The sequence below is a fragment of the Telmatherina bonti genome (genome assembly GCF_933228915.1).
Source record: "Telmatherina bonti genome assembly, chromosome: 14".
NCBI lineage: Eukaryota > Metazoa > Chordata > Actinopteri > Atheriniformes > Telmatherinidae > Telmatherina > Telmatherina bonti.
Genome location: NC_136612.1, coordinates 11,557,693 through 11,584,193, shown reverse-complemented (window position 1 = coordinate 11,584,193; position 26,501 = coordinate 11,557,693). Strand labels below are relative to the sequence as shown.

Below are 26,501 nucleotides of genomic sequence, written 5' to 3'. Positions count from 1 at the left end.
TAAAACTTTAACCAAAAACTTAAAAAATAAAAAGACAGAATTAATGTTTGTTAACTCTATTGATCAACTATAGTTCTGATTTCAAAAGAAATAAATAATTGTACAATTAGAAGGATTTTATCCCTTTAAATACATTATGCTAAATACATTTTATGAGGGAAAAAAACAAGTTATTTTCAATTCAACAATTGTTGGGTATCTCTGTGTGTGTGTGTGTGTGTGTGTGTGTGTGTGTGTGTTTAAATACATCTTGAATTGTCAATGATTTGCCAGAAAATTACATTTGATGATTTACTAGTTTTTGTGTATCTTCCGTTTTTATAGCTGTTTTTGGGACATGGACATTTTTGTGCTTTTGACTCAAGAAGGTGGCAAATTATCATAAATTTCTATTTATAAATATGAAGTATTTTATAAGTATTATAAGTATTATGAATTATTTATTTCAAAAGACATATTACACATTAATGAACATAAGTTAAAGAAAATTCAGCATGTCAATGTGCACAAAGTAAAGATTTTTTCTAATTTCTTTCTGCAGTGACTCGGCAGGTCACAGAGAAACATCAGAAGTATCATAACAAGTACAGATATAAGTAAACTTGTTGTAAATATCATATAAAGTGTGTGATTGAAAGTGCAAAAGTTAAAGCGCATGAGGGCAGTTTTCATAATTAATCATATTGTTATATGAACTTAAACTGATGAAATGCTTTGAGATGAGGAGGAACATTTTGCCCAAATGAACAAAAGTCTCCAATCAAAGATCACTAAAGATTCTGTCTAATAAGGTAAAAATTAGATGTATGAAACAAAGTATTAACTCTGTTTCCAATCTAAACACTAAACTTGACTTTTTCTGAGTTATTTTTACTTGACTTGAGCATTTTCATTTCCCAGCAGCTGAGACACCCTTTTCATTTCCGTGCTGCTGTTAATAATCAAAATGCACAGACAGAGTTGTTATTTTTTAATTAATGCTGATTATTTAACAGATTGTTTATAGTAATTCTGTAGAGTTATTTGAGACAGTTTGGCTGCTTGTTCTCACTGCAGCAGGTTGGTGGCGCCATCTTCTGGAAAAAAGAAGCTAAAACTAAATAAGTAAAAGAAGAAAAATGACCATAAATATTATTAATATACAGTGATGTTCAAAAGTATGGAGTCAAATCTCATTTGTTTATATTTTACTTTCAAACAGCCTTTTAAAGTGACCTAAAGTCTTTCTGATGAGCTTTTTTTTCCTTTGGACAGTTCTTTCATTATGGTTTGTGTGTTATACTATATAAACTGATCTATAAAGCATTAACAAGAACAAAGACCAGCAAAAATCAAGGGATGAAGCAGTTTTGTGTCGGCACATAATGGACGACTGCGTTTTGAGTTGCAGTCTGCTGCGAAGGCACGTCATTTGTTCTCATTTCTTCAGCTGCATCCATGAAAAATGCAAAAGATAAAACAGTCTGACAGACAGAAAATAGTATTTCAGCAGCAACAAGGTGATTACCGAACAGCTGGAAGCTGAAAATGTGGTCAACCTCAGCATGAGGCGCAGCACATCCTTAAAAAACAAGATGAAAATGGACATTTTGGGGAAAGAAATGAAAGGAAAACTTGTCAAAGAGGGTTCAGGCTGTTAAAGAGAAGCTGCTCAGGACAAATAATGACTTTTAATCTGATTTAGAAATGCACAAAAGATTTTTTTTTATCCTGAAGCTGTTTTGCAGCAATTCTACACACATTTGTTTTACACTTCATGACACATAATTCCAAATAAAGTTTAGGATATGGTGTGTCAACTTTAACTAGGATTAAAAACAAGAAAGAGTTCATGCTACCTTCATACCAAATTTAAATTAGGGCTACTTAAATGTACATTTAGTAGAAAAAATAAAATAAAATAAAATAATAATAATAATAATAATAATAATAATAATAATAATAATAATAATAATAATAATAAACACAAATTCAAAGCACATGTATTAAAAAAATATTGCATTGTCTAAAATTTTTTATCATTTCTTTATATTTAACATAGTCACTATTTAATGATGAACAGTTCCCCAGTTATTGGTCCCTATCTTGCCGTTTAATATGATGAAATCTGTCGCGTGATGGTTCGGTTTCTGCAAGAACCAATAAAGAACCAGAACCGGTGAGAAAGCGTAAATATTTGGAAATGATGCGCTTTGCCGATGGTTTGCGAAATTTACCGACGGCATCGAGTCAAATGACGGCTTCACGGAGGGAATTGTGGGTATTGTAGTCTCACAGTTGTGACAGGTAACGCTCGTTGAACCACGGTAACGTACGTTATACTACAATTCCCAGAATACACCGCGAACGTTAAACCGTGTATGTGAGGAGAAGAGGAAGATTTGGGAATCTGTCTAAAGAGTAGCAGCACCGCTTGTGGGGGAAAAAAACCAATAATGGTAAGTTTACCAACTTTTCCCTCAAGGACTTTTTGAAATATTTGTTTTACTTACAAGAAAATTGTGTAAGCTACAATGTCGCGGCTGTCAGATTTAGCCAAAAACTGTCAGTAGCAGTGATTGCGCAAAAGAATTGAAAACGAGCTAACTTAAGCTAACAATAACACTTAGCTTTGCTGATTATTACTGTTTAATTCGCTGTTAATAAAACCACAGCTGGTGAAATAGTTTCAGATCGTCCTGCACTTTGGCTATAATATGTAATAAAGTCATGATGTCTTTGTATTTAGGAAGAAAAGTGGGTTTTTTAACTTTGGCTGTGCGTGTTCCGCCCCACTCTTCAGCATGGAGGCTGTTCTTTACGGGAATCTCCAGGCTATAAACACAGACAAAGACTCCGATTACTGATCCTGGACAGTCTCACAGCCACATTCTGCAGTCTGTTCCCATATGAGGCCACACTCCGCATACCTTTCTGTTTACATCAGGGGATAGTTGTCCGGGTCACTGATTATTTGGCTCTAATTTCACCCCCTTTTGTGTCTGCTTCTCTTTCCATAACTGTGTTTGTAGATTTATATATGTCAGACACGATTTACAATGATAGATATGTGCATTTGTTTTCTAGATAAACAGCTGTAGCTTTGGTAAATGACCTGAAGAAAACCAGTCACTTCTGCGACCTGATCCAATTCTGACTGATGCAACTTCTGCTTTTATTTTTCATTCATTTATTAATCTTTTATCCTTTATAAATATCATTTAAATGTCATGCCAGTACGATTTCATATGGCGATTTAGCTGAGAGATTGATAGTGATACTGTTATTGTCATTTAAACGCCGTGCTATTGGGGTACAACTGTGCTCCAGCTTCCCCGCGACCCTGAATTGGAATAAGCGGTTCGGAAAATGAATGAATGAAAAAAATCCCCATAGTTGATTTTTTTCTGTTCCATATGTATTCATCTCCTTTCATTAAAGAAAAAGCTGAATTTACAACAGTCACTTAAATAACTGGAGACTTAAAAAAGGAATAATAACTAAACATTTGCAAAAATATTATTTAGACACTGTTTTTTCATTTAATTGAGTTGAAGAAAGAAAAAAACAAACAAACAAATTGGTCGTGGACAAATTAGAGCACTTTTCTGTTGAACAGTGGGACAAAATACCTGTCAACAGGTGCAGAAGTCTGACTGAGAGGAACAGAAAACACCTGACTGGAGCGGAAACATTAAAGGATTGTTCAACTAAATATTAGTTTATGACTGATGGAATATGTAATAAATTATCTTATTTGTTTGCTTTTTATAAAAAATAATTCTATTGAACCAGAATTAGAAAATAATGTAATAATTTTCATAAAATTTTTATTTATTATTACTTTAGTCAATTTCAGCTTATTTTACAGGCAGCTGGTTTTTCCTTCTTTAATGAAAGGGGATGAATAAATATGAGCACAACTGTAGTTCTGGCTGTTATGTAACCTGAACCATATTTTACACATTAGCTGTGCAGAGTTATTCCTCATCCAGTCCAAACACACTCCAGCTGTGGTGCAGATAGTGTAGGAGTGTGACGGGTTGGATCAGTATTTATGTAAAATATGTCAGGAAAATCCCACTTTGTGAGCTTGGGCGTGTTCTGATGCTTCAGCTGATCGACACTTTGAACTTTGAACTTCCTGTTATTGCTGAATCCTTTCAGCAACACCTGTAGAGACGGTGTTTGTCCTCTGTCCTCAGTTATCTCCAGCCGCCACTCCCCCTCCGATCATCCTCGATCTTTTCCAGTTTCACCTGAGGATGTGGAGGGTGTCGGTCTTAGCTGCAGACTTCTTTGTCCTCCAAACCATGTCAGGTTTGGCAATGCAGGAAATTGTTTCACTCAACATAATCTGACATCCAACATTTAAAGGCAAAATATCTCCAGATAACAGAAGCAGCTCCGCTACAGCCTAACACTAAGCTGTGGGATTGTTTATCAGTCTGTTTTACCCCAAATATAGCAAATATTATTAAATAAATCAGTGTTTTAGTTGTGTTTGGGGTTGAGAAATTACATTTGATGTTGCTAACATTGACATGGAACGCTGCAAGAGCTTGAATAGAGACAACTGGACGTCTTTTTTCTTCGTTTTTTTTAAGACTAAGACTTGTTTGTTTCCAAGCCGCTGGTGGGGAGTTTCAGCTCACATGTAAAGGAACTTTTACCTGTAGCTAAACGTTCCTTCCACACTTTAGACGTGTTTAAAGGCAGCGCGGGCGTGCGATGCAGAGCTGCTGTATGAAGGATGTACGCCGAGGATTTAGTTGTTTTATGTCCTTGTTGAGCCTGATTGCTGCGAAGTCTGACGCTTCAACATATAAAACGTTGTTGCAGTCACAGACCAAGTGTTGATGAAGTTATGTGGATGAAGTAACGACCGTCCACCATCAGGGCTGCAAACGAGGGGTGTCCAAAGTCCCTGTTCCTGCACACCAGACTCAAATGAGATGAATGCAACAGCCTACGAAGTTCTCAGACTCATTCATTAGGATCAGGTGTGTTGGAGCAGGGACACATTGACAACCTGCAGGACTGGAGGATCGGCGCTGGACACACCAGCTGTGCACGGCTGATGTGAAATGAATTTAAGAGCTTCTTGTGGATTAAAGAAACCAAGCGGTGAGCGTTTGCGGAGGCGTCCTGAAGGTTTTCTCTCTCTTTTCCTTCTCCTCCCAGACTTAGCAGCGCAGCCGGCTGCAAGCGTTCCCGCCAGCGTCTGGGTGTGTGTTCCAGGTTATGAGCAGCGGTAAGACGGCGCGCTACAACCGATACTCTGCAGGAGCGGTGGCCTCATCATCCATTCCCAGCAGCCCCTCCACCCCTCCAGCAGACTCTGGTAGTGGGGTAAGACATTCAGACCAGTATCTGGCAACCACATTATGGTCTGTACATTTGTAGCAGTGATTTTATTAACCCTTAAAGCTCCACTGGAACGCCAGCGATATGCTGATACTGTTAACATTATCTCAGGAACGGTAGCGTGGAGCTCTGAGTCCTGATCGATGCTTAACCCTTTCAGATTCTACGGCTGTTTTCCAGATGTTTACAATCCAGCTGCTCAATCCAGTGTTTATTCAGAGACCCTACAACTGAGTGATAACACCGTTATTTATTACATTTTTGCAATAAAACAAGATCGCTATCACTTTATTTTGTTGCTAGGAAACCTCTATTTTGACCTAGAAATTATGATCACTTGCTGTCGACATTTCCACCAATCAGAGAGCTTAACACTGACTGTAATGTCCAATCAGGAGCTTCCAAAGATCAATTAGTGAGCAGAAAGTTTAGTTTCTGTCTCTGTGGTGGGAATAAAACTAGGAAGATTCCTCTGAAAGCAGCTGAGTTGGGGCTGGTTTTGTGAGGTTAGTTGGTAAATCGCAGCATAAATACGTGAAAGTGAGGAAGAAGTGTAAACATGTTGTTTTTGTTTGACAATATTTGTCAACCTGAAAGCAAAGACGTGAGAAAATGATGTGCAAGGTGAGAAAAGACTTGTTTGGGGTTCATTAGGACTGAAACGAAATGCTTCGTCCCAATTCGAGTCAATTGCGAATTTTTTTTTTTTTTTTTGTGGCAATTCGATTTAAATCGCGATTCTTCAATATTGCTGATTTTTATAGACTAAAAACAAAAAGTACAAAACTTTTAAAAGTCATTTTTCTTCATTTCAATTTGGAAAAAAACAACCCAGTATCCAGACCAACAAGTAAAAAGATCAATAAAAATCACTAAAATTTTAAAATAGTTTGTATTTATTCATTTGGGGAAAAAAAAATTTTTTTAACTAAAATATCAATTTCAATATTGTAAAGCAAAAAAATCCCCAGGGCTGCACGGTGGCGCAGTGGTTAGCACTGTGGCCTCACAGCAAGAAGGTCGCTGGTTCAATCCTTGGCTGGTTTGGTCAGTGGCCTTTCTGTGTGGAGTTTGCATGTTCTCCCCGTGTATGCGTGGGTTCTCTCCAGGTACTCCAGCTTCCTCCCACCATCCAAAGACATGCATGATAGGTTAATTGGGCACTCTAAATTGCCCCTAGGAGTGAGTGTGAGCGTGAGTGGTTGTTCGTCTCTCTCTGTGTGGCCCTGTGATGGACTGGCGAGCTGTCCAGGGTGTACCCTGCCTGTCGCCCAAAGCCGGCTGGGATAGGCTCCAGCTTCCCCACGACCCTGAATTGGAATAAGCGGTTCGGAAAATGAATGAATGAAAAAAATCCCCATATTTGATGTTTTTCCGTTGGATTCCCACCCTTACTGTTTATTCATTCATCCATCATCCTAACCGCTCAGTCCGATGAAGGGAAGCTGGAGCCTATCCCAGCAGTCTGTTAGCGAAAGGCAGGGTCCACCCTGGACAGCTCACCTGTCCATCGCAGGACCCCCAACTGTTAATCTGTGTGTTATTTCTACGGAGTTCTGTTGGTAGTAAATCCTCTTTTCTTGTTTATTTAGCCTTCATGTGTTTCTAAGAACTACAAGGAGAAGCGGTTTACACTGAAGGAGGGAGTGTAAACCACAAAGACCACCTGTCATTGATCCGTTCCAGTCTCTCTGAGAAGTTAAAACATTGTGAGGGAATCATTTCAGCCTGATAACCCGACAGCTGAGGCTGTCCTGAGATAACGCCTGTGTATTTCTACACAGACACAGAGCAGAGACGCCGACTAGAGGCTCAGACTTGTAGGATTTATTAAAACGACAGTAAACGTTTCCTCTCTTCTGGCTGCAGAGCAGGATGGAGGCATCATACGGCCCCACTTTCTCAGCCGTGGCTTCTGGAGCCAAAGGTCAGTCCTCTCCTCTTCTTTTCCTCTCGTTTCCTTTCTCCTGCGTGACTCACGTCTTCTTCTTCTTCTTCTTCTCTGGTGGTTTTCAGCAGAAGGAAGCAGCAGCTACAAGCAGCACAGAAGGACTCCGTCCTCCTCGAGCACTCTGACCTACTCTCCTCGCGACGACGACGACGGGATGGTAACCGCAGCACACTCCCTCCTGAAGTTTGGCTTTTCAGGGTCGACCTGCTCTGACTTCTTCTGTCGCGACTTTCCTCCCTAAACCAGCCTCCCATCGGCACTCCTCGGAGGTCTGACTCGGCCATCTCCATCCGCTCGCTGCACTCCGAATCCAACATGTCCCTGCGCTCCACCTTCTCCCTGCACGAGGAGGAGGAGGACACGGTAAGCGTCGTGCACGTCTGCAGAAACACACACGTCCAGCGTAGGTGTGTGACCTGACAGAGTGTGGTGTCTGCAAGCAGGAGCCCCAGGTGTTCGCCGAGCAGCCGTCGGTAAAACTGTGCTGCCAGCTGTGCTGCAACGTCTTCAAGGACCCCGTCATCACCACGTGTGGGGTGAGTTTCCCTCTCCAGCCTCCGTTCGCCTTCCTCATCCTCATTCTGCCTCCAGCTGGTGTTCTCCTTTTCCACGCTTCCTCAACACGATTTAAAAGACTTTTATTCTTATTTCTTTACTTTAAATCGTGTTTCTTATCTGTGCACTGCAAAAACTCAGCCTTAAAAAACAAGAAACAAAATGAGGTAAATGTTGCTTAAAATAAGATAAATTATCTGCCAACAGAACAAGAACATTTGGCTTGTCAAGACTTCCCAAAACAAGTAAAAGTACTCTTAAACAAGAGGAATTCTCTGGCATAAAAACTAAGAATTACCTAACCTTCAAAAAAATAAGCATATGTGGACTCAATTGAAGATTTTTAATCTTAGATTTCAGTTTTTGCAGTGTGGTGAGAGCACTGTGTTCAAACCAAGCGGCAACCTCCGGCGCTTAAAAGTGAAGCCTATGTGGAAGTGCATAAAACTGCAGTTCCTCCTTCATCCACTAGGGGCTCCAAAACAGAGCAAATCCCCATAGACTCCCATGTTAAAAAGGCCAACTTCACAGCAGAAATAAACATGTTTACAGCCTGGTTCAAAAATCCATCCAACTGTGCGGGGAGTGAATTATTTTCTAACTCGCCCCTTTAAAAGTAATTTAATCTCAAAGCTCGGCATATTTAGGGGCGTGTCCTTTTGATTGACAGGTACCAATATCTGGCTTCAAGTCAGAAGAATGTAGAACAACCGCGGTTTTTAGCCGGTTAACAACGTGACTTAGCTTTAGCCCGCTTACCTACGTTAGCTGGTTATCTCCTGTCATCTCGCGGTTAGCTCGGTTAGCTTTTAGCTACAGAAAGCTCGGCATTCGCTCGATGTCAATCATCCACCATGACGCTCACAGCCCCCCTCTCAGCTCCACCTCTTTGCCCATATTTGTATTTTCCTGGCGAGACGACGCACATGGCGCTGCCAACATGGCGACGGTAGGAACCGCCCACCGAGCTTCAGTTCAGCTCTTCAGAAACCTATGGGTGACGTCATGGAGACTCTGTCCATCTCTTTATATACAGTCTATGGTTCAAACCCGAGGGGCTCGAGGGCCGGGCTCAGGGCTCATGATTACATCACTCTGTCGCACTCCCGCTTTACTTGTTACCTGCCAGTTAAACCGACGTGTTGCAGTCATGTTTACTCGGTTTAAATGGCGTCACTTGAATGCAGCACGCTCTCCTCACCACACACTCTCACACCACAAACACACAAGTCGAGTCCCATCGAGCCAGACTTATCTGATAATACATCATGGTTTACATTTGGACAGATTTCTTTGTTCACGTTAACAGCAGGTCAGCTGTTCTCGTCGTTGTGCGCAGGTCTTGCATCTGCCTGATAAAGGGGTTGTTGCAGAACATATAAAGCATTTGTGTGGGTTGTAAATAAAAAACAAAAAGTTAATAAACACGCTGTATGTATGGATGTATGTGATCACTTATTCATACATTCTGCAGGTCGACTGCTGCCGCACCGTTTAACTGCGCCCTAAAGACAGAGAGAGAAAAAACAATTCGGGTCTGATTCGGTTCACATTGGATCATTTTGAAAACCTCTCAGACCGGGCCGGGCTCAAGTCCAACCTGTGGGAACCGGGCCGGGCTCGGGCCAAGAAACTAGACCCGAGCAGGGCTCTGTCTGTGGTGACTGTTTCTATGGAAACAGCAGCATTTTTCACTGCATTACGAGGAGCTCGTCATCGATCAGTTAGACTCTGAGAAGTTTCACACACTCGGACACACACACCGAGCAGAACTGTGTTTGTCCGAGGAAAGCGTTACGGCTGTTTGACGCTGAGTTTTGGCCTCTAACATCCAGTCTCAGCTGGTTCACGTGTTCTTTACGTAGCAATAAGGTGGAAGAGGAAACAGATGTCAGTGTGATTTTCATTCAGTTTCATTTTGGATGACGAGTCGATGTCACATGCTGGTTCAACACAAACACTCCCATTCACATCTGGAGCTGACTTACTCCTCTCAGTCAGACGTTTAGATGAAAAACTATCCGTTCCTACGTAGGAAAGACTGAACCGCATTCTGGATGCTCAGCTTTAAAATGTTCATGTCATGGAAATAAAAACATGAACGAATACGTTTCTATTTGCAGACTTTAAATCAGGATGTAGAGGAAAACTTTGCTCCTAGTTAGACTTCAGAGCTGAATGTTTTTCCTCCTTTTAATTCAGTTCAATTCAACTTTATTTATATAGCATCAAATCCCGGCAATGCCATCTCATGATGCTTTACAGACAGTGGAAAAGAGCTAGCAGCCGTGCTAAAACCGAGTGCTCTAGCTGTTTAAGTCAAGATCCAGAAAATAAATGCAACATATAAAACAGTGGTTTGGGAAGATTTAGCACGCTAAAGTGAGTGGTTGGTTAACAACAGATAGAAGTTAGAAAGAGGTTAAAGGAGCCAACGACTCGTAGCAATGAGCAGAGACACATGCTAGGGAAACAGGAAATAACACAATACGTTACCGCAACGTCAGAACGTCAGGCCATTTCAACTAAAACTGCTTTAGTTTTCTACACGCATTTTAGGTTATTTTAGTTATAATAACCAGGGTGGGACGTACGGTGTTGACTGTGTCGTGGTAACGCATCGCCTCTGTGGACGTTCTCCTCATCACAGTAAAACAAGAGTAAACAAATAAAAAAAATCCAGAGAACATCTTAAAAATAATGACTTTTCCATCGATGCTAAACAATTCAGTTCAAGTTTGTCACGTTTCCTCGTCCAGTTAAATCTTTCTTCACTGTTTATGACGAAGCGGGAACAATATAAAGTCTACATGTTAGAATAGACGAGTAACACAATAAAACTTCGGGCTGTGATGATACGCTGTTGTCCCGATTTGATTCCGATTTTTTTTGTGTCGATTCAATTTACATTGCGATTCTCACAATTCTTTGGTTTTGCTGATTTTTGTAGATTAAAAACAAAATGAATGTATAAAACTTTTTTTTTTTTTTTTTGCTCGTCTTTTTTTTTTTTCTTAATTTAAATGAGGAAAAAAACAACCCAGTAGCCAGACCATCATTCTGCTGCTATAACGCCCAAGAAGACGAGTAAAAAGATCAATAAAAACAATAAAAATGACAAAAATTTTATAATGGATTATTTTTATTTATTTGAAGAAAAAAAAAAAAATTTAAACAAAAAAATCCAGATTTTTTATTTTTTTTAAAACTAGTTTAATCAGCAACATGACGACACGTCACGTTACACACTTACATGAGCTGATCGTAGACTCCTTCAGAGCATTCAGAGCAAAGCATCACTGATTCTACCCTGTTTTATTCATGGTACCTCATTAAAATCTCTCCAGAGCATTAAACACGTGGCTGTAAACAACGTTCACCGACTCACGGAGCTAATGTTAGCTTACTGGCTAACCCGGTGCACGTCTGAGATGCGTTCCCAGCAGTTTGGTACCTTAATGGTCCTTTTTCTCTCATTAATGCTTCACATTCTGATACTAAAACTGCATTTGCTTAAAGTGGAACTATTATGAGCATTTCAGGCTAATTTATTTTTATTTCTGAGACCAGAAGGGCTGAGATTGATGGAGTTATTGTCACAAATGGCTTTATTTACTTCAGACCGACCCTCTCCGTAGGCTGTCAGATCAGCCTGCGGGCAAAACGAGTGGATTGAGACTCTTCCGCATTAAGCCCCGCCTCCTGCCACCGTGCTACATCGGGAGCGCGCACCGCAACTGCTTTCACCGTCATTGTAACATCTCATAAACAGAAGGATTAGGCTAATATGAACTCAATAAAAAAACTAAATACAATGTCAACACATAGCATACAGCCCTACATGTTGGAACCTGAATCAGACCCTGAAAACGAAGTGGAAAGCAGCAACCCACAGCAACGAATGCAGCAGGATGTCTCTCGTTGGTAAACTCACCAGCCATCGTTGGAAATAACTTTATCCCACGTTTTCCACCCGCCTGATGTATTTGTACATGCCCTTGTTAACCAGTAGAAGGTAACAAATCAGCGAACCTTATCCCCCGGGACGTCACAAGGATTTCCGAGTAGAAAAAACTCTCTAAAACGATGCGTTTTTCGTCGCCATGGAAACCGAACGGAGAGCGTGCTGGAACTCAAACTCAAACTCAAACATGCGTTTAGGTGATTAAAAACGGTGCCGTTCACATGTCTGATACCATAATAGCACCCCTTTAACTTAAAACCCCTAAATGTTGTGTTAACTTTGGTTTTATGACGCAGAACTCTGCATATTTTCCTGCATAACTAAAGGAAATAAATCCTGTACACTGCCATCTCATATCAGTTCTCCTCCTCTCTCTCCCCGCAGCACACCTTCTGCAGACGCTGTGCCTTGACTTCAGGTGAGTCTCAACGGCGAGTCGTCACCTTTTCCTCGGATCTGGTTTATTATAACTCGCTCATGCTGGTCCTCCCCGCAGACAAGTGCCCTGTGGATGCCGCGAAGCTAACGGTTGTTGTGAACAACATCGCGGTCGCCGAGCAGATCGGAGAGCTTTTCATCCACTGTAAATATGGCTGCAGAGCGACAGCCAGCGCTGCAGGGGGCGCTGCAGCGTCCGCCGCCACGGTGGCAGGGAAGCCTGGGCTGTATGAGGTGGACCCGCTGGGCTGCCCGTTCACGATCAAACTCTCCACACGCAAGTACGCTGCTCAGATCGGTCATTTCTTGCTTGTGTTGTTCTCGCTCTCAGATGTTTTGGAGAAAAGCGTCTAGAGTGATGTAGAGTAGGTAAAACAGGGTGTGTGTTCTGCTTTAGATGCTTTTCCCAACTCCACCTGTCTGCAGGGAACACGAGGCCAGCTGCGACTACAGACCAGTACGATGCCCCAACAACCCCTCCTGCCCGCCACTCCTCACCATGAACCTGGAGGCTCACCTCAAGGAGTGCGAGCACATCAAATGTCCACACTCCAAATACGGGTGAGCCTTCCCTTCCTTTTTCCTGCTACCTTCTTCGTCAGCGCCGTTTTCCTACGTTCCGCCTCTCGTCTCTTCCTCCAGCTGCACGTTCATAGGAAACCAGGACACGTATGAGACGCACCTGGAGGTGTGCAAGTTTGAGGGCCTGAAGGAGTTTCTGCAGCAGACGGATGACAGGTGAGCCACGGACCTGAAGGAGTCCGGTGTGTGAGTCAGGTCTTGACTTGTTTCTGTGATCCGTGGCTGCGGTCAGGTTCCATGAGATGCAGCTGACTCTGGCTCAGAAGGACCAAGACATCGCTTTCCTCCGCTCCATGTTGGGCAAACTTTCCGAGAAGCTGGATCAGCTGGAGAAAAACCTGGAGCTGAAGTTCGGTAAGAAAAGGAAGAAGCCTACGGGACAACAGAGGGGGAGAGGGAAGCAGAAAAACCTCCTGCAGGACATCTCGATATTCTCCACCAGCATTCATATTTCAGTAGGGATGCACCGATACCGATACCAGCATCAGTATCGGCTCAGTGCCAAAGCGTGTGTGCTCGTACCTGATATTAATAAAAGTGTATCGATACCACACTAGTTAAAGGCAGCGTAGATGTGTTCGGTGACGTGTTTTAAAAGAAATAAATGCCTTGAATGTTAAAATGTGACATTTGTTCCACTAAAAGCCAGATCTTTGTTTTAAAACCACACATTTATAGTTGTATTTAGGTAAAATGTGCCAAATGAAAACAAAACGTGTTGAAATTGTTAGATCTGTGATGTTATTATATCTGTATTGGTGAGGTAACTGGATGGGTCGTTTATTACAACCTTATAGTACACAGTTATAACAGCAGTAATAACCATAATAATGTTCACATAAACACATCTGGTATCGGCAAATATCCGTATCAGCAGATATTCAAGTTTCAGATACCGGTATCGGATCAGAACTCCTAAAAAGTGGATCGGTGCATCCCTATACTCCAGTTACAGTCTGAGTCCCGGTCCAGGGTTATGTTCCGGGTTCAGGTCCAAGCTCCGGTCCGGGCTCTAATCAGGGCTCTGGTCTGGGTTCCGGTCCGGTTCTGGTCTGAGTCCCGGTCCGGGGTTCTGTTCCAGGTTCAGGTCCGGGTTCAGATCCAGGCTCCGTTTTGGGTTCTGGTCTGACTCCTGGTCCGGTTCTGTTCCGGGCTCCAGTCCTGGCTCCAGTCCAGGGTTCTGGTCTGGGTTCCGGTCCAGGTTCCGGTCCGAGCTCCGGTCCAGTTCTGTTCCGGGCTCCAGTCATGGCTCTGGTTCTGGGCTCTGGTCTGGGCTCCAGCCCGGGTTCTGGTCTGAGACCTGGTCCGGGTTCAGATCCAGGCTCCGGTCCGGTTCTGGCCCAGCCCGGGGGAGCGCAGCCGTCTGCAGGACAGCGAAGCAGAACGTTGAGCTTCTTCCGTCTCCTCTGCTGCAGACATGCTGGACGAGAACCAGAGTAAACTCAGCGAGGACCTGATGGAGTTTCGAAGAGACGCCTCCATGTTGAACGTGAGTGTGTGCGCACACACACACTTCTCAGACACATTTATGCAGAATAAATTCATCCTTTTGACATATTGAGACAGAAACAAGGAGGAAAGTGTCTTTAAGTTCTGAGACGGAGACTCGTCTCGGTTCAGTCCAGAAAGGAGTCGCGCTAATGTAGCATATAGCTTCACATCCATTTACACACACACACACACACACACACCCTGTAACAGTGAGGTTTTATACTCACTGTAAGCTACCCTCTGACTGTGTCCCTGCAGGACGAGTTGTCCCACATCAACGCCAGGCTCAACATGGGAATCCTGGGCTGTAAGTTTCTGCTGTTACTCTAAACTCTCGCTGGGAGTTTCTCTAAATCTCTCCTTCAGATGTTTACTTCAGTAAATTCTCCCTCTGGCCAGTCTCCCATCTTCCGTCTCCTTCCATCTCCCGTCCACCTCTAACCCTTTCTAGCCGCTCGTTGTTCTCCAGACTCTCCGAACAGAAATGATGACTTCTGGTTTCTGCTTGCGCAGCGTACGACCCACAGCAGATCTTCAAGTGTAAGGGGACGTTCGTCGGCCACCAGGGTCCGGTCTGGTGTCTCTGCGTCTACTCCACAGGAGACCTGCTGTTCTCCGGCTCCTCCGATAAGAGCATTAAGGTAGGAACACAGCTCGCTGCTGTTTGGAGCTTCCTGCACCCACTTCTGAAAGGATTCAGAAAACCATGAGAAACAGCAGCTTCAGTGTCACACCCCCAGCTCAGAACTGGTGGTTTTGTCTTTGTGTGAAGGTTTGGGACACCTGCACCACCTACAAGTGTCAGAAAACCCTGGAAGGTCACGACGGCATCGTCCTGGCTCTCTGCATCCAGGGGTAACACAAAACACACACACACTACCGTATGTGTTTCCCTCCAGCAGGGAATAACCAGTCCTCTCCCAAAAGCATGACACTTTGTTTCCGTCTCCATAGAAACAGACTTTACAGCGGCTCTGCTGATTGCACCATCATTGTAAGTAGCAGTCATGTCTTAATTCCTCTTTTTAGGCTTGTATTTGTTCAGTTTCATGTCGGAACTGTTTGCCTGAAGTGAAGACGTTGCGTACATCTTTCGTAGGTGTGGGACATCCAGACGCTGCAGAAAGTCAACACCATCCGTGCCCATGACAACCCCGTGTGCACACTGGTCTCCTCCCACAACATGTTGTTCAGCGGCTCCCTCAAGGCCATTAAGGTACAGCTGCTTGTGATAAATCGCCCGGCTTGTTGCAGCGTTGCGTCACTTTTAACGATTTCTGCACCACGGTTCATTTTACATTCAGCCAGTCCCACTTTTTGTTCAGGAGACGATTATTCAACACCTAAAGCGGAGTTTAGCGTAATTTATTTGGTGTTTTTTGTTGTTTTGTTGTTGACTGCCTGCTAGCAAGCTGCTGGAAGATCAAAGAGTCTAGACATATTGTTATCCTCCATAAACACCAACCCAGCTATAAAGTCATCAAGCATCGATATTTGTTCTGTTTTTTCATTAACAAATCACCTAAACATCTTCAGATCTGCACAAAACTACCAAACATTCAATCATTTTAGGATTTTAACCCTTTAAATGCCTGTTTTACTGATGGCAACTACATAGAAACTGGATTATTTTCCATACAGTAAATAGTGGGAGGGTTTGGGTCTCAGGGGTTCAAGTCTGGGCGATATGACGACATATATATCCTCTGGATGATAGAAAATGTATATTGTTTCATATGAGGCTCTATCGTTTACGCCACAATAAAGTGCTTTACTGCAGTATTCTTATGTCATGATACGCTTTAAGGCATGCACACTGCAATATATAAACAAACAAGGAAGAAGACGGTAGCAGACGTGTTTCAGAGGATAATTCACTAAAAGATGACCGGCCAACCCAAACTGATGAGCTTGTTCATAAAAGAGAGGAAATTTCTGTTGCATGGATGCAGTTTGGATATAAAAAGACTGACGTGGAACCGACAACAGACTAGCTCACAGTCCCAACAACGGACTCCGACACAACTAACTCACTTTATCACCTGCGCAGGAATCAGGATAAAGATTACAGAATAAAGAAAAGAGTCAACCAGCAAAAGCAGCGTCAAGTGGAGATATATGGCGTATTTATTATTTACCTGGGAAACACCATACGGCCACAGTTCCTGCAGACGGAAGGAGATCACTGCTGCTGTTGCAAAGCCTGTCTGACACATAACTGATGACACAAAATTACACTAACAGTTTTATATTTTTATGTATTTCGTTAAGGGGATATAAAATGAGCTATATCGGGATATGAGATTTTGGTTGTATCGCCGAGCGCTACGTCAGAAATAAGCAACAGAGTTACTTTTGGCTTCTGCTTCATGAATCCAGCGTTTTCTAAAAATCTAAATGCAAAAATTAGTTTTGACCCAGATGACTAAAAGTAGAGTAATAACATGTCATCGTGGGGGGTGGGTGGGGGACGGCAGGATGAATAATAGCTGTAGCATTGTCTTTGTTTCCGTGGTTACAGGTAGGTGATGGGGGAATTTAGTTGGTTTGTGTATGAAGTCATCAATCTCACGCGGACTTTCCTTTCTTACATACAAAGACCCCACTTCCTCCAACCCACCGAACTCTCTGTTACTTCCACGTCTCGTGGTTTGGTTTTCCACTCAGTTCTGCTCAGACTGAATCATCCTGCTGTGAGAGGAGTTTATTTTGATCTGTTCTGTTCAGTGTTTAAACGAGAACAAAAGGTGCTTTTCTTACAGAAGCCCCTCCAACACTTCCAGCCCCAGTTCCAGCCTGATTAAATGTTATTTTTATGTTTTGGTGAAGGTGTGGGACATCGTGGGCACAGAGCTGAAGCTGAAGAAGGAGCTGACTGGTCTGAATCACTGGGTCAGAGCACTGGTTGCTTCCCAGAACCACCTGTACAGTGGCTCATACCAGACCATCAAGGTATGTGAACATGCAACATGTTGTATGAATGTTACAGAAGACAACATACTGCAAAGACAACATACTGCATGCTGCAACAGGAAACAGTATGTTGCTTCATGCTAATGGAGAACATTGACGGTCTGCTAAGTTCATTAGAAGTCTTGAAGTCTTTGTTGGGACTCATGCTCATTTCTAAACATTTCCTCAGTAAATATTGGGCACTAAAAGGAAAAATACTGTTTAAAGTTATTGAGTTTTATTCAGCCAGTCAACCAGCAGGTGATTGGTGTTGGCTAACACCCTGTTGCTGAGACGTTAGTTTGCCGTGTCGTCACCAAGGTTCAGTAGCCAAAAGAGAACAAGCACGTTTTCAGCTGTTTATCTCTGTACAGGTTTCAGTTTGTTGGATTTTCCTGTTGTGTACGTCATGATATGACAGTTGCATTAGACTGTTGTAAGCTCCTGGTGCGTTTAAGTTGTCTCGTAATTCTGAGCATCGGGTGAGAAGGCTGTATAAGCTGCCATTTACTGTGTCAAAAAGCCACGACTTTGAAAGCTACAGAAACACGTAAACATCCACATCTATACCAATTAGGTTGGTGTATTTTAGCTATAGCCTTATCTTCTGTGCCAGCGAGCTTGGTGTATTTTAGCATTAGCTTCTGCAAAAACGCAGCTGGTGTATTTTAATGTTAGCTTCTATACCAATGCGACTGGTGTATTTTAGCATTAGCTTCTCTACCTAAGCGGCTGGTGTATTCTAGCGTTAGCTTCTATACCAAAGCGGCTGGTGTATTTTAGCGTTAGCTTCTACACCAAAGCGGCTGGTGTATTTTAGTGTTAGCTCCTGTACCAAAGCGGCTGGTGTATTTTAGCATTAGCTTCTATACCAAAGCGGCTGGTGTATTTTAGCGTTAGCTTCCACACCAAAGCGGCTGGTGTATTTTAGCATTAGCTTCTCTACCTAAGCGGCTGGTGTATTTTAGTGTTGGCTTCTGTGCCAGTGAGGTTGGTGTATTTTAGCATTAGCTTCTGTACCAACGTGACTGGTGTATTTTGGTATTATTTTCTGCACCAAAGCAGCTGGTGTATTTTAGCATTAGCTTCTATACCAAAGCGGCTGGTGTATTTTAGCGTTAGCTTCTATACCAAAGCAGCTGGTGTATTTTAGCTTTAGCTTCTATACCAAAGCGGCCAGTGTATTTTCGTGTTAACTTCTATACTAACGCGGCTGGTGTATTTTAGCATTAGCTTCTAATCTAAAGCGGCTGGTGTATTTTAGCATTAACTTCTATACCAAAGCGGCTGGTGTATTTTAGCATTAACTTCTATACCAAAGCGGCTGGTGTATTTCAGTGTTAACTTCTATACCAACGTGGCTGCTGTATTTTAGCATTAGCCTCTGTACAAACGGGGCTGGTGTATTTTAGCATGTTGTGCTGTCTAGGCTAACGAGCACCTCTGAAAGTTAGCTTTAAGCTAGTTTAGGCAGTATAGTTTATAGAAAAGAAGATTTTCTCTTTGTTGTTATGGTTCAGCTTTCCAGTTTAAACTCAGTACTGGACATGTGGGTGGTTAATGGTCTGTGTGAGCATCAGAAACAGCAGTTTTCTGGAAAATGTTGGACTAGATGCTATCGCACCGTGTTTCCTGAAATAAAGACCCGGGCCTTTGTTTACACGAAGGCTGTGTAGCTATTTTTTAGAGATCAGCTGGTATTTATTCATATCAAACTCACCTCCAGCCAGCATGAGAGACCTGACTTTTAATAAAACGAGGTTTTTATTAACCATAAGAAAGTAACATCCATGTTCCAGAACAAAATTAGGCAGAAATCCTCTTTATTAGAAATAATTTACTTTTGATCCTCATTTATAGCTTAAAAGGGTACAGCCGATGTAGAAAAAAAAAAAACGTTGGCTCGGCAGGTGGCTCAGATTTCTGCGACAGATTTGAGTGGGGTTTGAAGGCGGCTGCTGTTTTATCTCACATTCAACACATTAAAATAAAAAGTTGGAGGAAGATATGAAGAGTAGATGCTTAGAGGAGTAACTTTAAACACTGTTGTAACTCATTGTGTGGATGTTTCCCTCTGGTGCTCAATAACGGGGCTCTGTTTTCATACTGGAGGGAGTCGTCGTATTTGTTGGCGCTCGTCCGGCTGCTTGACTCTGTGTTTGTGAGTCCTGCTGTTTCCCTGCAGCTGGTCACTAATGACCACCTCAGGGACATGAGGCGAGATAAAGAGCAAAACAGAATGAAGGAAGAGTGAAGAATGAGGAAATGCAAAGATAAATTACACGGCTGTCTCTTGTGGAGGCTGTAGCCGTCGGTCTCCAACCAGCACTTTACTGGGAAATGTTTGCAGCAGAAATAGTTGGGAATATTCAGGGAAAATTATCCTTCTTTAACATTTCAGCTTGATGTTGACACCGAACGGCTCAGAAGCTCCATAAGATTCACTGAAATGAAATAAAAACGTCCACCCTTCACAAGTGGAGTTTTCTTACTTCTCCAGATGTTACGGGTACTGGTTTTTATTAAAGGCCATGATTGATTAATCATAAATATTCCTCAGTATCGCCACTTTCACACAACAGATCATGTCTGAAACATCACTGCTGGGTTGAAACGGGTGATTTGCTGAATGCTGGCTTGAAAACAGAATGAATGAGGAGGAAGAAGATGTTTCTGGCAGATTCTGTTCACTGCTGTGACACCTACAGCGTCTATCACCAACATGAAGCCCACTTCTGATACTTACTGTGCGATGAGCAACAACATGATGTGGGAAAAATAATAATGCATTTATTCCACTTGCTCATCTTTACTTTTTCATTTTGACCAGATTCATTAAACACCTCCAAGGAGGGTCCATGTGATTTTATAGGTAAAATTAACACAATTATTGTGATCATCTTAAAATCCTGGTTATTTCTTCAATAATTGTACTAAATCTGTAAATTGCAACATCCGTTCAGAAGGTGATTAAAGTAGAATTAGAAGATGTAAAAATAAAGGCAGTTGATTGGTTTCATTAAAGTTTTAACACCTGCAAGTTTGCAGCAAAACTCCTTCTCACCTTTATCAAAGAACTAAACCGATTTATTTAATCAATTTACTGGGTTTCACTTATGAAATTAATTATTCATTTATATGATATTTTGTTTGTCTTTGTTTACAGACTTTTTTTGGTTTTATTTGGGTTTAATTACTTGGGAATAAATTCAGGGATTAGGGTGTTAATAATTAGTACAAAGTCCCCCAACCAAGTTAAGGATTTAACTGCTTAGTACAGTTTATTTTCATGAGTAAAGCCATTTTTAATTGTGTCAAGTTAAAGATGAGGTTAATTAACCAGCAGGTTAGTGACAAACAAACAGGTAAATGTGTTAAACATCAGGAAGTAAATGTTTCCATCAGGAGTGAAGAGCAGACCTGGAAGTTTAAAACATCAGTGAAGGAGAGCAGTGAAATGAGGGATTGTGTTTCGGAAATGTGTGTGATGCTCATGGCAACACTGTCAGCAGGGCTGTCCAGCTCTGGTCCACGAAGGCCACAATCCTGCAGGTTTTCCATGTATCCCAGCTCCAACACATCTGACTTAAAAGAGTTAGTCACTGTGCGGGACTTCATTGGTTGTTGGATCCATTTAATTTGAGCCACGTGTGTTGGAGCATGGATACATAGAAAACCCTCGAGGACCGACTTTGGACACCCTTGGTGTGCTGTCAGGAGGACACCTAGTGGTGTGTGGTCATGTTGGCTTCAGAGCAGCGTTAAACTAACTGTTTAACTTGTATATAAGCATAGATTGTATATAAAGAGATGGGCGGAGCCTATGTGACGTCACCTGTAGGTTTCTGAAGAGCTGAATTGAAGCTCGGTGGGCGGTTCCTACCATGTGCGTCGTCTCGCCCTGGAAATACAAATATGGGCAAAGAGGTGGAGCTGAGAGGGGGCTGTGAGCGTCATGGTGGATGATTGACATCAGGCAAACTCTGAGCTGCCTGCAGCTAAGAGCTAACCGAGCTAACCCCGAGATAATGGGAGCAAACCAGCTAACGGACGAAAGCGGGCTAAAGCTAAGTCAGGTTGTTTACAGGCTAAAAACCGTGGTTATCCTACGTTCTTCTTACTTGAACCGGGAGATTGGGTACCTGTCAATCCAAAGGACACGCCCCTAAATATGCAGAATTTCGAGATGAGTAAAAACCGGGTAAAAACCGCAGTTGTTCTACATTCCTCCTTCTTGAAGCGGGATATTTGGTAACCGCCAATCAAAAGGACACGCCCCTAAATATTCCAAATTTCAAAATAAAATTACTTCTAAATGGAGGAGTTATAAAAAAAAAAAATTCACTCCACAGTTGTCATGAAGGTAAACCTGACCTATTAAACCTAAAATGGATTTTTGTACCAGGCTGTAAACATGTTTATTTCTGCCGTGAAGTTGGTCTTTTTAACATGGGAGTCTATGGGGATTTGCTCTGTTTTGCAGCCCCTAGTTGATGAAGGGGGAACTGCAGTTTTATGCACTTCCGCATAGGCTTCACTTTTTACTGTCGTAGGTTGCCGCCTATATAAAATGTAAACTGACAGGAAATGAAACAAATAACGAATTGGTTCAGAAAGGACTCTCTGTTTAACAGTTTTGCTCCTTGATTGTAGAAAAATGTGACGTTTGTTTTTTGTTTTTGTTTTTTTTGTCTTGTCCAGCATTTAAGCAAGCAGACTGATGTTCTGGATGCTGTGTTCTGCTGAGCAAATTTATTTTGCCAAGGGGAACTTTTATAGATGTAATGATCCCCTTGTATTTCTTGATTCTTATTTTATTTTTCTATTTGCTTTGGATAATAGTTTGTATTACAGAGTTTATGCTGCTGGACCTGACCGGAAAGGACAGGAAAGGGGCAGAAAGAGAACAGAAAAGAGAACATAAAAAACAAAAGAAAGAGATCAATGCATACATGTATATGCACATACATACCCACCTACATATACATGTATATACACTCGCACATACATTATATATATACATATATACATACACACACACACACACACACATACATACATACATACATACATACATACATATACATAGATAGATATACATACATGCATACATATACACACACACACACACACACACACATATATATATATATATATACATACACATATATATATATATATATACATATATATATATATATATATACATACACATATATATACATACACACATATATATATATATATATATATATATATATATATACATACACATATATATACATATACAAATCCACACACATACATACATACATACGAATTTTCTCATCTTTAGACTCTGATTTCAGAGCGACTGATGAACTAGCAGGGATGTCAAACTCCAGTCCTCGAGTTCCGGTATCCAGCAGGTTTTTGTTGTTTCTTTTCACCAGCATACCTGATTCTAATCACATGGATCCAACTGCGTTTCTTTGACCTGATCATTCATTTCGGTCCGGTGTGTGGGAGCATGGAGACCTGCAGGATACCGGCCCTCAAGGCCTGGAGTCAGATGTTCCTTTCACCGTTATCACAAAGAGGAAATTGTCAGAGATGTATTGTGATTGGCTTATCGGACCTTTTGCTTAACTCTGTTGCCATGGAGACGTAAAACATAGCCCACACAGATATGATCCTTCTGACTCCGTCCTTCTCACCCCGTCTCTCAGATCTGGGACATCCGCTCTCTGGAGTGCGTCCACGTCCTGCAGACCAGCGGCGGCAGCGTCTACTCCATCGCCGTCACCAACCACCACATCGTCTGCGGCACCTACGAGAACCTCATCCACGTAAGACAGAGCTAACACTTATCTTCATCTTCCTCAGGAGGCAACAATTAGTTATTGAGCGTAGAAACAATAAATTCACAGCTAAGCAGGTTTTAATAATCTATTTCTACGCATTTCCTTGATTCCTTCAACATCCAGTATCATTGCATTAAGTCCCCTGACGTTGTCACAGCATGTGTTCAGATTGTACTCGGCTTTGACTGTATGTGATGATGATGTGTTTGTGCGTCCTCCACAGGTGTGGGATATTGAGTCTAAAGAGCAGGTGCGAACCCTGACGGGTCACGTGGGAACGGTCTACGCTCTGGCGGTCATCTCCACCCCAGACCAGACCAAAGTGTTCAGCGCCTCCTACGACCGCTCCCTCAGGGTGAGAACACACATCTCTTCTCGTTGTGAACGAAACATCTGGTGATGTATAAATCGTGCTTTTAACCATAAAATGTCCTTAGGATGTTTCATTCAAGGTACACGCCCACTTTCTGCCTAACTCCACCCACTGTGATCAGCAGTTTGAAAGTGGGCGGGACATGAATACATAAACTAAAGTTATTGAACGACAGACAGCAGCTCATTATGGCTAGCGGTGTGTTGTCTGAAGTATCTCACGATTCGATCCGATTCAAGACGCGATGATCTGGTTATTATGTGATCATCAGGGGTTTTTATCTTTTTTTCCTCACTGAGGTTTTATTTTCTTTACACTACTTTATAAATCATTCAGTATCCATTATTAAAGTAGCCAAACAAATTAATTTCCACCATTTATGTTCACTAATAAATAAATCCAGCTCCTATTGAACATATTTTTTCATGTTGTCTTTAAATGTTTCCATGGAATCAACGTGTGTTAGCAATAGTTAGCAACGATAGCCTCTAACAAAACTGGAACAGAGCTGCTGTCACTGGTTCGCAGTTTTATTGTTAGATTTTATTTTGGCTTCAAACAGCTTCCATACGCAGTCATGTCTGTTTTCTTGTCCATAAAAACCTAAATGTTTCCAAACACTTGCCTCCAAACCCGACCAGTAAATTTAACGCTAAATAACACTGGCTACAAGGCTAGCTGCTATCGCTGTTGTTTGCCAGGGACACTTTAGGGAGACGGCTGCCAGGCGGAAGCGTGACTCTCATTTTCCTGACACGCTTTACAGCTGCGTTTCTGTCATGAAAATTATTTTGAGCATTTACAATTTTTCATTGAATCTGCATTTGTTGCATCGTGGTACATTGATTAAATCATTAATCTACCTCTAATTACGTCTTTCTTTATCATGTATGTAAAGTGCCCTGTGACAACATTGTTGTTGTGAAGTGGCGCTATCCAAATAAAGTTGAATAAAGTTGAGTGTTTACATGACTGAATGCGCTGAGGTGCTGCCATGTGATTGGCTGATGATACTTGCATTAACAAGGAAGTGAGCCTGATAAAATGGACTCTGGGTGTAGTTTAAATTGTTTGTGTTTCAGGTGTGGAGCATGGACAACATGATCTGTACTCAGACCCTGCTGAGACATCAGGGCAGCGTTACCGCGCTGGCCGTCTCCAGAGGCCGTCTCTTCTCTGGCGCTGTCGACAGCACCGTCAAGGTAAAACTTATCTATAATGGTCGACACATGCTTCATCTCCACCCTCTGTTATCCTTCGGCTAGCAGCAATCCATCATACGAGGAGCCATAAAGCTGCAAAGTGTCATGAAATCACCTTGTTTTCTCGTTCTCAGGTGTGGACATGCTAAACAAACACTCCGATGGCTTTCTTCTCAGTAACTCCATACGGATTTCCTCCTCCTGCATCCATTTCTATGATTGTGAATCACAAACTCCCCGGCGGCCTCATCACCATTGCATTTTGGGGCCACAAGACAAGCTGAGTTTTATATTAGTGCCATGAAAAGGCTTCACTCAGAGCCACTAAAACGGTTGTACAGTTGTGTAAAAATAACATGGTGCCGATCGCAGACGTGTGCCCACAAGCTAACTCACACCAGCCAGCATGAAGACAGCGGGAAGCTGGTCTGCGTGCATGCACGTGCCTGTAATGTGTGTATAGGTGAGTGTGTTTCAGTGAGTGCCATACATGTAAAAGTAAGGAACGGCTGTAATGCCAAATCTTTTTTTCTTTTTTCTTCATGGTCTCCCTCCTTCCTCCTCTCTGACCGTAATGAATGCAGCTGCAGGTTAAGCCGTTAAAGCTAGCCATTAAAGCTAGCTGGTAAAGCTAGCCATTAAAGCTAGCCTCTAAAATTAGCTGTTAAAGCTAGCCGTTAAAGCAAGCTGGTGAAGCTAGCCGGTAAAGCTAGCCATAAAGCTAGCTGTTAAAGCTAGCCATTAAAGCTAGCTATTAAAAGTAGCCATAAAAGCTAGCCATAAAGCTTGCTGCTTAAGCTAGCTGTTCAATCTAGCCATTAAAGCTAGCTGCTAAAGCTAGCCGGTAAAGCTAGCTGGCAAAGCTAGCCATTAAAGCTTTAGATCCAGCTTCACTGTATGACATTTAAGGACCCATTTGGGTTGAAAACATAAAAAAATAATGACTTAAAGGTGTCTGAGAGGACAGCCTACCAGGTCTTGTTTGGTAAATTTAAATTCTGGCTGAACTAGACTTTACTAGGAGTCGTTCATGCCGTCTCTAACGTGGCTGCAGCCTTGGTGATAAAGGCAGAGAAAAGGAAGAGAGGAAGACTCTTCACTGGTCACACCTTCAGAGATTTCTTGTATACTTGTAATCATGTAAGCTCGAGTTGATCATGGATCAATAAAACTGTTGTACACTTTCAGACCTGTCTGTTTTTTCTTCTTAATCAATACAAAACTTGATGTTGAGTTAGTTTCCAGCAGATGAAGAGACACTGAGACAAACTGTCCAGCATAACTAACCTTCATGCATCATTCTGTGCATTTTTGTCAATTTGGAGAAATGTTAGCTGCTCCTCTGGCCAAAATTTGAGCTCATATGGCACCCGTTTGTGGTTGTAAAGTCTTTGTCTTGGAACAATAGAATAAAACTTTTATCCTTTTTAACAGGTTAGCAGAAAAAAAAAACATCAGCTGCTTGAGTCATTCAGGCCAAAAAAACATCCACTTTCCATGAAATGTTACGGACATTTAACAGCTTGTATTTTCACTTATTTCTACACAAATCTCTTAAACAACTTCAGTCCTGCTCAAAAATCCCAAATATTAAAATATTTTCAAGTTTTTAACCTGTTAAATACCAGCTTGATTACTTACTGGTATTTTAAAAAGTAATTAGTTGCACAGAGATGCTGCGCTGCGATTGGCTAATTAGCTATTTGGGTTAACAAGTAGTTGAACAGGTGAACCTAATAAATTGAACAGCAAGTTTATTCACCTCTTTTGCTTTGCCGACATGTATTTACATCTACATATATAT

General features: G+C 41.9%; 1 protein-coding gene across 2 annotated transcripts; it reads left to right on the top strand.

Moving 5' to 3' along the window:
• The first annotated feature begins 2,355 nt into the window (after positions 1-2,355).
• On the top strand, positions 2,356-25,875 carry traf7 (TNF receptor-associated factor 7). 2 transcript variants are annotated; one of them, XM_079252708.1, is made up of 22 exons: positions 2,356-2,438; positions 5,164-5,331; positions 7,216-7,273; positions 7,366-7,454; positions 7,544-7,660; positions 7,741-7,833; positions 12,201-12,234; positions 12,313-12,535; positions 12,681-12,815; positions 12,897-12,992; positions 13,069-13,190; positions 14,252-14,325; positions 14,586-14,634; positions 14,841-14,968; positions 15,100-15,182; positions 15,282-15,321; positions 15,427-15,543; positions 17,157-17,279; positions 22,988-23,107; positions 23,346-23,477; positions 24,578-24,697; positions 24,832-25,875. In XM_079252708.1, exons 2-22 carry the CDS (start codon positions 5,224-5,226, stop codon positions 24,844-24,846), a joined length of 2,076 nt encoding a protein of 691 aa, XP_079108834.1. In that variant the 5' UTR covers positions 2,356-2,438; positions 5,164-5,223; the 3' UTR covers positions 24,847-25,875. The 2 variants fall into 2 exon arrangements, with proteins under 2 accessions (XP_079108834.1, XP_079108833.1); XM_079252707.1 differs by having other exon boundaries at positions 7,363-7,454.
• The last annotated feature ends 626 nt before the right edge of the window (positions 25,876-26,501 follow it).

What these genes read in the sequence shown, in the direction of transcription:
- traf7 (XM_079252707.1), top strand. Translation starts at nt 5,224, where the DNA reads ATGAGCAGCGGTAAGACGGCGCGCTACAACCGATACTCTGCAGGAGCG. An exon ending in TGTCCACACTCCAAATACGG is followed by an intron (nt 12,816 to 12,896) that starts GTGAGCCTTCCC and finishes CTCTTCCTCCAG; the next exon opens with CTGCACGTTCATAGGAAACC. An exon ending in CTGCAGCAGACGGATGACAG is followed by an intron (nt 12,993 to 13,068) that starts GTGAGCCACGGA and finishes GGCTGCGGTCAG; the next exon opens with GTTCCATGAGATGCAGCTGA.